The 12,851-nt window shown below is 47.6% G+C and overlaps 1 protein-coding gene across 1 annotated transcript in view; it reads right to left on the bottom strand.

The window, feature by feature from the left end:
* The window catches only part of LOC140395214 (receptor-type tyrosine-protein phosphatase delta-like), a 634,165-nt gene that overhangs the window by 247,766 nt on the left and 373,548 nt on the right, over window positions 1-12,851 (bottom strand). The window contains exon 6 of the mRNA XM_072482754.1: window positions 8,144-8,161. Within this exon, the coding sequence (XP_072338855.1) occupies window positions 8,144-8,161 (18 nt within the window). The remainder of the gene's footprint in view (window positions 1-8,143; window positions 8,162-12,851) is intronic.

The following is a 12,851-nucleotide window of genomic DNA, read 5'->3' as shown; positions in this document are numbered from 1 at the left end:
GACAAAGTTAGCGCCATCACAGCCATGCCACGGCCGGCTGACAAGAAGGCTGTCCTAAGATTCCTGGGCATGGTCAACTTCCTTGGGAAGTTCATTCCCAACCTGGCTTCTCATACAACGAATATGCGCCATCTCGTAAAAAAATCAACAGAATTCCACTGGCAGCAATCGCATCAGCTGGAATGGGAGGAGCTCAAGCACAAACTGGTCACGGCACCAGTGCTGGCGTTCTTTGACACGACTCGCCCTACAAAGATCTCAACAGACGCCAGCCAATCTGGTATTGGAGCGGTACTTCTGCAAAAAGACAGCACGTCGTCATGGGCCCCGGTTGCATATGCCTCACGAGCCATGACCCCTACCGAACAGCGCTACGCGCAAATAGAAAAAGAATGCCTGGGCTTGTTAACTGGACTGGACAAGTTCCACGACTATGTGTATGGCCTGCCACGATTTACGGTTGAAACTGACCACCGCCCCCTGGTCAACATCATTAACAAAGACCTGAACGACATGACCCCCTCGCCTTCAGCGCATCTTACTTAAACTCAGGAGGTATGATTTCGAACTGATCTACACTCTGGGGAAGGATCTCATCATGACGGACACGCTCTCCCGAGAAGTGAGCACACCACCAGATGCGGAGGGGTTCGTGCGTCAAATTGAGGCACACGTGACTCTGACAGCAGCAAATCTGCCAGCTGATGATCCAAGTCTGGCCCACATACGCGCAGAGACGGTGACTGACCCCCTTCTGCAGCGAGTGATGCGCCACATGACGGAAGGGTGGCTCAAAGGGCAGTGCCCCCAGTTTTATAATGTGCGTGATGACCTTACCAACATAGACAGGGTCCTTATGAAATTAGACAGGATCGTTATTCCGCACAGCATGCGCCAGATGATTCTTAATCAACTACATGAAGGCCACTTGGGCGTCGAAAAATGCAGACGAAGGGCCCGAGAGGCGGTATATTGGCCGGGTATTAATGAAGACATAGCCAACATGGTGCTCAATTGCACAACCTGTCAGAGGTTTCAGCCGGCGCAACCTCCGGAGACGCTTCTACCACACGAGTTGGTGACGTCCCCCTGGGCGAAGGTGGGTGTTGACCTATTTCACGCGCTCGGCAGAGATCACATCGTTATTATAGACTACTTCTCAAACTACCCGGCAGTCATGCCTCTCCATGATCTGACGTCGTCCGCAGTCATTGGGGCCTGCAAGGAAACATTTGCTCGCCATGGCATTCCAAGGACTGTCATGTCAGACAATGGACCCTGCTTCGCCAGCCGTGAATGGTCGTCCTTTGCCGCAGCATATGGTTTCACTCATGTGACATCCAGCCCTCTACATCCACAGTCGAACGGAAAGGCTGAAAAGGGCGTCCACATTGCCAAGCGGCTCCTGTGCAAGGCGGCTGCTGCCGGATCGGACTTTAACCTCGCCTTGCTGGCCTATCGATCGGCCCCGCTATCCACGGGTCTCTCGCCAGCGCAGCTACTAATGGGTCGCTCCCTCAGGACGACGGTACCGTCCATCCTGGCACCAACAACAGACCATGAGACGGTTCTTCGGAGCATGCAAATGCAGCGTGATCGCCAGAAAAGTCAGTATGACACATGAGCGACGGACCTGCCCCCGCTGTCCTCCGGAGACAAAGTACGCGTCCATCAACCGTATGGTGGCTGGTCAGCACCAGCCGAAGTCCTCAGACATGTGGCTCCCCGCTCGTTCCTGGTTCGCATGCCGGATGGTTCAGTGCGTCGCCGCAATCGGCGCGCCCTTCGCCGACTTCCACGCTCGCAGCCACACAGTACGCACACGCCAGATCCTCAACAGGCTTCCGAGGATGACTTTGTGGAGCTGCCGCAGATCACGCCCTCTCCATCGCCACCCATGGCCATGCTTGCACATCAGCCGGTGGTTCTTGACCCACCCTTGAGGCGGTCAACCCGAACTCGTCGCAAGCCTATTAGACTGGACTTATAACACCGTTCATATGTCTAACAAGTTACACAATTTTATATGATAACCTGTTGTTGTTTATCGTTCCAGATATCGTCTGACTGGACCACTGTTCAAGTTTTTTTTCTCGTTCGCATTCATGTTCTGTTATGGTACAACCTTGCTCATGTGACGCACCCGACATCGCCCCATGTAAATAGTTACGTCATATGCACATGCTGTACACAACACACACACACTCTTAGATGCACTCACGACGCGATCATATTTATTACCACGTAGGCACATATCTTTGTAAAAAGGGGGGATGTCATGATATTCAAACACACACATCATGATGGACACACCAACAGACAAATCAGAGCACACAACACCACAACGAATCACACACAAGGACACCAACCACATAAAAGCACGAGCACGACACCTAGTGGACAGTAGGTCTGGGGACAAAGACACGGACAAGACCTGTTACAAGATCACAAACAGGGAATCCCCACGTGCAGAGTATCAAGACAAAACTGTACATAGAAAGTTTAAATAAAATAGCGTTGTACCATATACAACCGTGTTGGCTCATCTGTGTGTCAGAACGCCCAACACCACACTGGGCACCCGAAATCCTGAATCCCACCGTAAGTGTCTAACCTCCGAGGTGGTGGCCATTATTGTCCACAGGATATAGGCATATTAGTGGAACTCATCCACACAAAGGCCTGAACATTTGGGGTTGGTGTAATGACATTGTGAGGCAGCATTACGACGGCTGGAGGAAACATTGCAAACAATTCCTGCATTTTGGGGATTTTCAATAGCTTGCTCCAAACAAACATACTCCCCGTCAGAGCCTATCAGGGGACAGAACTGGTTCATGATATCACAAGAGCATATGCACAAAATGTCCGCATCCAGTCTGCCTCTAGCTAGCGCACTGGAAGCTTAAAACAATGGATGATCAGATACATGCTTATCTGCACAAACCCGTTAACACACTCTGCCCTCATGAAGAAGGCCCTACTTGCAGGATGCAACTACACTGCAACTGTTCTCCAAGAAATTGAGAAGAAACCAACAAAACATCACCTGGAACAAGAGTCGGGATTTTTCAAATGGTGGGGTTTCCCGCACCACCACCTGAAAAGTCAGCGGGAAATGCAACCCTGCAAATCACGACAGCCCTGAAACTATTTAACAAATGCTCCAAGGAGCATTAGTTGGCCGAGGATGGGACTGGTTCACTTGGGTGGAACTCTGATTGGCTGCCAGTTCTGTCGTCTCAGCGCTAACAGTATCCTCTAAGTAACAGACATTCATTTGAACAAACAAATTCTCAGCTGAGAATTAGAAGCCGATGAAGGTAAATGAGGGGTTAAACCAGAGATAAGAATTCCCTTAAAAGTAGGACCTCATGGTTGAGGTCCTTTGTTCCTGAATCCTTGTGTTTAAAGTGATTTATTTTGTGCTAATGCTTTTGCCATGTGCTTGACTTATTTATGTATTGTTTGCTATATTGTTTCTAAGTTTTTATTCAGTTCTCATTCAAGTGTATACCTGCGAGTAATTAACAATAAAATGATATTTTTGACGCCCCTCACCTTATTAGAAGGTAAAAAAATAAGAGTCCCAGCAGAGGGTCTTGATGGAGAGACCAAGTGGGGAGGGGGAACCCATGGATGGCAAATCTTGGGGAGGGTTAGTGGGGGCACCCATTGGAAAAGGGACCTTCAAGCGAGGTCCTCTCTCGGCATATTCCTCCTCTCCCCCCACCCCCCCCCCCCCCCCGCCACCACCACCACTCACTTCGTACCCGAGGAAGGGTGACCTGCCGGGCATCCCCCATGCCCCTGAACTCCTCTCGACAACCCCAAAATTAAGAGTGGGAGGAAAGCGGCCATTAAGTAGCCAATAATTGGCTCTCTCCACACATAAACCCACCAGTGGGGAATGGCAAAATACTGCCCAAGGAAACAGTCACTTTTGTAAGCAAAGTAACCAGAGATAGGAGAGAATGAGAACTAAGAATGGGGAATCAATTCGAGATAGAGGATAGTGAGAGCCCATCTGCTTGATAAGACCAGAAGACTTAGGAGCAGAATAAGGCCACTCGGCCCATCGAGTTTGCTCCGCCATTCAATCATGGCTGATAGTTTTCTCATCCCCATTCTCCTGCCTTCTCCCATAACCCCTGATCCCCTTATTAATCAAGAACCTATCTATCTCTGTCTTAAAGACACTCAGCGATTTGGTCTCCACAACCTTCTGCGGCAAGTGTTCCACAGATTTACCACCCTCTAGCTGAAGAAATTCCTCCTCAATTCTGTTTTAAAGGATCAGCCCTTTAGTCTGAGATTGTGTCCTCTGCTACTAGCTTTTCCTACAAGTGGAAACATCCTCTCCATGTCCACTCTATCCAGGCTCGCAGTATCCTGTACATTTCAATAAGATCCCCCCTCATACTTCTAAACTCCAACGAGTATAGACCCAGAGTCCTCAACCATTCCTCATACAACAAGCTCTTCATTCCAGGGATCATTCTTGTGAACCTCCTCTGGACCCGTTCCAAAGCCAGCACATCCTTCCTTAGATATGTGGCCCAAAACTGCTCACAACTCTCCAAATGGGGTCTGACTAGAGCTTTATACAGCCTCAGAAGTACATCCCTGGTCTTGTATTCTAGCCCTCTTGACATGAATGCTAACATTGCATTTGCCTTCTTAACTGCCGACTGAACCTGCACGTTAACCTTAAGAGAATTATGAACAAGGACTCCCAAGTCTCTTTGTGCTTCTGATTTCCTAAGCGTTTGCCCAATTAGAAAATAGTCTATACCTAAATTCCTCCTTCTAAAGTGCATAGCCTCACATTTTTCCACATTGTATTTCATTTGCCACTTCATTGCCCACTCTCCTAGCCTGTCCAAATCCTTCTGCAGCTCCCTTGCTTCCTCAATACTACTGCAAACTTAGCAACAGTGCCTTCAGTTCCTTCTTCCAGATCATTAATGTACATTGTGAAAAATAGTGGTCCCAGCACAGACCCCTGAGGTACACCTCTAGTCACCAGTTGCCATCCTGTTAAAGACCCCTTTATCCCCACTCTCTGCCTTCTGCCAGTCAGCCAATCCTCTATCGATGCCAGGACCTTACCCTTAACTCAATGGGCTCTGAACTTATTTAACAATCCCCTATGCGGCACCTTGTCAAAGGCCTTCTGGAAATCTAAATAAATCAATTGACTGGTTCTCCTGTGTCTAACGTCCTTGTCTAACAAGGTGAAGCACAACATATAATTTTCTCTTCATTTTGACTCAATAACAATGAAGCATTCATTAAAAGGGTTCAAAATCCTCTTAAAATACCTGTCAAAATGATCTAATAACACTCCCAAAGTACAACTATTTGCTATTCCATGCTTCGCTCTGCCAATGAATAGTCAATAGAGTACTTTTATGAAAATAGCAGAAAACTGTTGGGGACGAGAAAATGACCCTTTTTTTTTGTCTGTATGGGAACCATACCCTGCCCTTCCCTCCCCAAATATCCCTTCCTCCTCCATTTCCCCAACTTTATTTTCTTTGGACAAGGCAGGATCTCTTGAACGAATGATGAACTTTGGACGCAAACCATAGACCCACCATGCTGTGGCTCAGTGTTGGAAATGTGTCAGTATGATTGCAGCAGCAGCTAAGCCAAAGGCTTATGATCCTCTCCTTTGTGAGTCGCAGGGGCCAGGCAAGGAATGATTCATTGTAGCTGCACAGCACACAGGCATAAGAAATTTACAACAGTTTGATGATGGAGAAACTTCAGAAATTGGCAGCGAGTGCTTTTCAATCAGCATTTGAAGGTGCAGTGGGTCAAGAGGTCACAGTCCTAACTACGAGCTGCCTAATGATATCCACAATGGAAAGGTCTCGAGAATGCCATAAGTGCATTGCATCGACTCCAGAACCATGTGGATTTCCAAAAAGCAACATGGAGGATCCTGCTAAGGTTGTTCCCCACAGGAGGAAGTTCACACGTTCATCAAATAGTGCTGGTGTACAGTCTTGAGTTCTAGCTCTAAATAATTCATTGGGGTGTACATAGAACATAGAAAATACAGTGCAGAAGGAGGCCATTCGGCCCATTGGATCTGCACCGACCCACTTAAGCCCTCACTTCCACCCTATCCCCATAACCCAATAACCCCTCCTAACCTTTTTTGGTCTCTAAGGGCAATTTATCATGGCCAATCCACCTAACCTGCACGTCTTTGGACTGTGGGAGGAAACAGGGGCACCCGGAGGAAACCCACGCAGACACTGGGAGAACTTGCAGACTCCGGACAGACAGTGACCCAGCAGAGAATCGAACCTGGGACCCTGGCGCTGTGAAGCCACAGTGCTATCCACTTGTGCTACCGTGCTGCCCAATCCACTTGTGCTCTGCTATAACCATGGCAGAGGTCAAGAACGAAGGCTGCAGGAGCCAGCAAGAAATTCTCTGGCCATTGGGATTTTCTTTTCTCGCTGGCAGTGAACCCCCACCCACGGGTTTCCTGGCTGCGTGAGATGGCTCCAGTGGGAAATCCCACTGACAAGCGGCGAGAAGAGAGGATCCTGCTGCAAACGAATGGTGCGCCACCAAGAAACACGCAGCTGGGGTACCAGAGAATCCAGCCCAGAATCTCCAGACTAGCCAGATTTCAGTCAATTTCATTAATCTGAGGAAATGCAACAATTTCAGCCCCACCACTGATGCACTGACTCATTCTTTCTCCGCGGCCCCCCTCACCTCCCTAACCAAAAGATGCAGACTTGTACTGGGGAACTGTTCCAGGGATGCCATTTACTGTCCACTTCCTGGTCACGTGTGAGCTCTTTGATCATGGGGAAGATTATAGCTGAGCCTGGCCCTTGCGCCCCACGTTTACAAACCAGTTCACCTTCCAGCAGTGTCACTGACCCGGGGAATGAAAGCCAGGCAGAAGTACAGAAGCTAAATATAGCGGGCGGGATTCTCCGGCTGCTTCCGCCTGGCGACCGGAGAATTCCACCCGAGGTCAATGGACTTCTCCATTGTCCGTGTCTCGCCCGTGGCAGTCTTGCGGAAGAATCCAGTCCCGCATCTCCCAATTGTCGTGGCCCTGACTGAATTCAGGACAAAATTGGAGCATGGGCAGTGCAATTGATGTATGGGGAAGGGAGTGAGGAGGAGCCCCCAAATACCCATTTGCAATGAACACATTTGAAGATTAGGCAGTGATGGCTAGATAGACAGGGTGATTTTGATAGTCAACTTTCTTTTGAATAACACAACAGTGAAATTAGAGCACAACACTGCATCTGCAGACATTAAAACATATTAACATATATATCTAACATTGAATTAATCGACAGTATGTGAGTTATTGACATTATAAATAAAGATAGATTCTGCCACCTTGTTAATACACATAGCCAAGACCTTCACATCACTGGATTTAGTAAAAAAAAGTCATTTAAAGAACACGCCAAAAACATTATTTCCTTTTTTTTTATCAACAAGGTTGCTGGTTACACATATTATTTCAGCAACAGCACTATCAAGTGATCATGTTTGAATGCCCTGTCTTGATGCGAAGCCACACAGAGCTCTGAAGCACTTCCCTTGAAGCACGAGTCATCTTGTCTTCCGTGAGGGGCTGTCTACCATTTTAAACACTGTCAAAAACGTTCCGTGAACTGGTTCTGCGGAGGCCAAAGCCCCCTGGGTAGAGGGCCCTCAATGTAATTTCAATTACACAGCGAGTTCCTCCAAAATTAATAAATTAATTAAATAAATGACACGGCTTAAAAATTAAAAGGAGAGAGAAGCTTTCTGGGGGGGGGGTGGGGTGGGGGGGGCGGGAGGGGTGGGCAGACACTGAGAGACAAATATGGAGCTGTGACTGACTTTATGACACACAAAGCTACGATATGCTTTCAGCGAAAGCATATCGAATAGAGAGAAATCTTGCTCAATTTAATATAAGTTTTTTAAAAAAACACAAAGGACGGACTGCGACAAAATACCAGACATAAATTGAAAATAAGTTTTTTTTGGGGGGTTAAACAGAAAATGAAACAGTCTGAAAGAAAATGAAAAGGGAAAGAAACCAAAACAAAAAGAAAATCAAAAGAAAAGGTGAAAGCTCACCGACTTCCATCATTCTTACCTCGTATTGGAGTACCACCTGCGAGGATAATATGAATGCAAATAAGATTAAAAAGAAGAGCCGTTAGTTGAAGAAGACAGGCCGCGGGCTTTTGCAGCAGAAGCAGATTTTAGAAGATAAGATTTCAGACGTATAAACACTTCACTCTTTTTAAACTGCTGGTGGACCTCCAATTAAAGGAAGACTGCCCTATTTAGGGCAGGTGCCACATTTGAGGGGAATGCAGAGCTTCCCGTTTCCATAGCAACGCGGCCCCCAAAGCTCGGTCCGCAGTCGGATGTTTGCCCTCAAGACGTTCATGGTAGCTGTTGCCTGGGTGACTCATTTAAGTGGGCAAGGGGTGTAGGGTGCGACACTGCCAGCTGGTGTGAGACACTCTGCCTGGTTTGTACCAGAGGGAATGCACAACAGTTCAAAGATTTGGCAATCGGATCGGATGCTGAATTTCTCCCTTTCAATTTACTTAAGCCTCTTTCTCCCATCTCTCCAAAAGGCTCATTCATTCTGGAATTCTGTCTGTGCATCAATTACTGGTGCTTGTCTGAGTGAGCATCGGTCACTTGTGGCGAGGTGGGGTTGGGAGTACAGGCGGGGTGATTGGTCAATGTCGCTGAACCTGTATGGGCCCACCGCGAATGGGACATAATTACCAGGAAGGGGGTGGGGGTTGATTGGCAATCCATGTGTTTCTGGTCCAAGGTTACCACCAATGTAACTCAGAAACTCGGCACCAGAGAGTAGATGGGGGCAATCCAGGGCAAATTCGCCCAATGGACATGTGAGGAACTCAAGAGGTCTCCATTCCAGGATGGAATTCGACGGCCTATCCCACCGGCGGGTTCTCCTAGATTTTTGAACATCTCGCCACACTTTCAGGCCCCACCATTGCCGTAACAAGTGCTGTGCATTTCCACCCGAGATGTGGAAGAAATAAGGCCAGGCCGAAGATGGTCACACTGTACAACTTGTCATGAGCCTCCACTTTTACCACAGGCAGGATTCTCCAGTCTCACCCATGGGTGGGCCCATTGCAAGCAAGAATGGGATATTTGGCGTTCCAGCCAAAACTCCATTCACTGTGAGCGACACCAGAGAATCCCAGCCGCGAATGAGGATGGAAGATTTTGGCCCACGAGTCTGATCTATTTGATTTCTTTTGGTTAAATGTCAGCACATTTCCAACACAAGTAACACAGTTTCTTGGCTGTTGATTAACCTAGCGGACCTGAAGTAGGCTCACCTATCTTCCAGGATTGAACAAAGAACAAAGAAAAATTACAGCACAGGAACAGGTCCTTCGGCCCTCCAAGCCTGCGCCGATCCAGATCCTCTATCTAAAACTGTCGCCTATTTTCTAAGGATCTGTATCCCTCTGCTCCCTGCCCATTCATGTATCTGTCTAGATACATCTTAAATGACGCTATCGTGCCCGCCTCTACCATCTTCGCCGGCAATGCGTTGCAGGCACCCACCACCCTCTGCGTAAAGAACTTTCCACGTATATCTCCCTGAAACTTTTCCCCTCTCACCTTGAACTCGTGACTCTTAGTAATTGAGTCCCCCATTCTGGGGGAAAAAGCTTCTTGCTATCCACCCTGTCTCTACCTCTCATGATTTTGTAGACTTCAATGAGGTCCCCCCTCAACCTCCGTCTTTCTAATGAAAATAATCCTAATCTACTCAACCTCGCTTCATAACTAGCACCCTCCATACCAGGCAACATCCTGGTGAACCTCCTCTGCACCCTCTCCAAAGCATCCACATCCTTTTGGTAATGTGGCGACCAGAACTGTTCGCAGTATTCCAAATGTGGCCGAACCAAAGTCTTATACAACTTGTAACATGACCTGCCGACTCTTGTACTCAATACCCCTTCCGATGAAGGAAAGCATGCTGTATGCCTTCTTGACCACTCTATCGACCTGCGCAGCCACCTTCAGGGTACAATGGACATGAACAGCCAGGTCTCTCTGTACATCAATTTTCCCCTGGGCTTTTTCATTTACCGTATAGTTCGCTCTTGAATTTTTGGATCTTCCAAAATGCATCACCTCGCATTTGCCCAGATTGAACTCCATCTGCCATTTCTCCACCCAACTCTCCAATCTATCAAAATTCTGTTGTATTCTCTGACAGTCCCCTTCACTATCTGCTACTCCACCAATCTTAGTGTCATCTGCAAACTTGCTAATCAGACCACCTGTACCTTCTTCCAGATCATTTATGTATATCACAAACAACAGTGGTCCCAGCACGGATGCCTGTGGAACACCACTGGTAACAGTTCTCCATTTTGAGAAACGCCCTTCCACTACTACTCTCTGTCTCCTGTTGCGCAGCCAGTTCTTTATCCATCTAGCTAGTACACCCTGGACCCCATGAGACTTCACTTTCTCCATCAGCCTACCATGGGGAACCTTATCAAATGCCTTACTGAAGTCCATGTATATGACATCTACAGCCCTTCCCTCATCAATCAACTTATGTCACTTCCTCAAAGAATTCTATTAAGTTGGTAAGACATGACCTTCCCTGCACAAAACCATGTTGCCTATCACTGATAAGCCCATTTTCTTCCAATGGGAATAGATCCTATCCCTCAGTATCTTTTCCAGCAGCTCTAGAGTTTCCATGAATTGAAGGTTAATCCCGGAAAACCCCTGTGAGCAACACTGGAGAAAACTCATAGCGGTATGTATGCATTAAAAAAAATTGTGATTAATAGTTAACAAAATATTAGAGATGGGAAGGAAATATGCTGTTTGATTAACAGTCAAAACCATCCAATTGGGTAAGAAGAGCTTTTTTTTGTTTCAAATTGGCATGGGAAAGTCGAGAGATTGGTCATCGTGAGTGACCAATGACGATAGTGTGGGAAGGAGGGGTATTTGGACAGGAAGGTCATGTGATGAAAGCTTGGGGAACGCATCCAGAGTCAGTAAATAAGCTCATGCCAAAGCTTTTTAAACCCAGGTAGAAATTGGGAGAACATGCAAACTCCACACAGTCACGCAAGGCTGGAATGGATCCCAGGTCCCTGGTGCTGCGAATCAGCAGTGCTAACCACTGTGCTACCATGTTGCCATTCTGGCATCTGTGATTGACGGTGTAATCATAGAATTTACAGTGCAGAAGGAGGCCATTCGGCCCATCAAGTCTGCACCAGCTCTTGGAAAGGGCACCCTACTAAGCCCACGCCTCCACCCTATCCCCGTAACCCAGTAACCCCACCTAACCTTTTTTTGGACACTGAGGGCAATTTATCATGGCCAGTCCGCCTAACCTGCACATCTTTGGACTGTGGGAGCAAACCGGAGCACCCGTAGGAAACCCACACAGACACGGGGAAAATATGCAGACTCTGCACAGACAGTGACCCAAGCCGGGAATCGAACCTGGGACCCTGGAGCTGTGAAGCAACTGTTCTAATCACTGTGCTACCGTGCTGCCCTGAATAGCCATCTCTCCTGTAAATGTCAATGATTAATATTAGGTCAATGTGGGCACTGCACCCACATTAATCGCAGGAGTTCAGGTCCAATGTATCAGTTTGGTGTATATTCAAATAAGGTGAACTGGGGACAGCACCGGTCTTCCTTATCACCACTCCCATCCCCAATGTGTCATGATCAGGTACCATGCAAAACAATCCGATTAGGCAACTCCGAAATTGCTCCGGTTGGATATTTAAAACGTTTTTCAGGAGTCACAACATTTTATTTGACTCCTCTTTGAGAGTGTGGCACAATCTTCCTTTAAAAGGTGGCAGGTCCTCTGGCTACCAGCAAAGTGGCACAATTTCAGGCAACATTTTACCACATTCCTACAGTCCAGCACATCCAAACGCTTGGAGTCTTGGATACGCAGTTCCAATGGGTGATGGAATTTGTTTGTTCGGCAGCCATTTTGGAAGGTGGATGGATCGATCTCTGCTTACTCATTGGGGGCATGACCTACAGGCCCCCTCCCACCCGGGCCACTGCCCACCAGTTTCCTCTTCCTGGACGACAGGATCCTGTGTCACTGAAGACCAAGATCACCAGTGATCCGTGGTCACCTGACAGACAATAGTGGGGAAGGGATGGAATGTGTTCACAACAACTTTTGCCAAAAATGAGTACCCTAGATGCCCAAAGTATAGCTTTCCTGCAGTAGATGTATTGGCTTCCTCTGCACCCACCCCAATATATTTCTCTCCGAAACAATATGACATGGGAATTCTAATCTGAGTTAGAGGTCATCAATTGTCTAATTTCTAATCACAACACTTCAGAAGGACAGCCCCTACCAAATTTCTCAGCTCAAAATGCAGCCAAAAGAAATATTGAGGGTAGTTTTTATTTTAAGTTAACTTTTATGCTCATCATGGTGAGGGGGCGCCAGCACTGGGATAAAGAATCAGTTCCTTTTTCAGGTACCTCAGTAGCAACACCAAGCGCTCCAGTGCCAGATGCTGCACAGTCAGATGCAGAGTGAAGCTCTCTCTCCTCTGCCTGCCCCCATATTATGTCTCAGCCCCAACCTCAGAAACGAATACTCCCCCCCCCCCCCGCCCCAGTTGTGTTCCTTTCCTTCTCCGGGTAATCTTCTCTTTCTTCTTTGCAGGTTGGGGCTGTGGTGATTGCAGTTCCAGTCGTTCACCTCATTGGGGAACTGAATCAAGATAGTGTTGACCTCAAAAGGCATCACCGCGGGTCCTGCCCCCATC

The sequence above is a fragment of the Scyliorhinus torazame genome, chromosome 18 (assembly GCF_047496885.1).
Source record: "Scyliorhinus torazame isolate Kashiwa2021f chromosome 18, sScyTor2.1, whole genome shotgun sequence".
In the NCBI taxonomy this organism is placed as follows: domain Eukaryota; kingdom Metazoa; phylum Chordata; class Chondrichthyes; order Carcharhiniformes; family Scyliorhinidae; genus Scyliorhinus; species Scyliorhinus torazame.
This window is presented reverse-complemented; position numbering and strand designations above follow the sequence as displayed.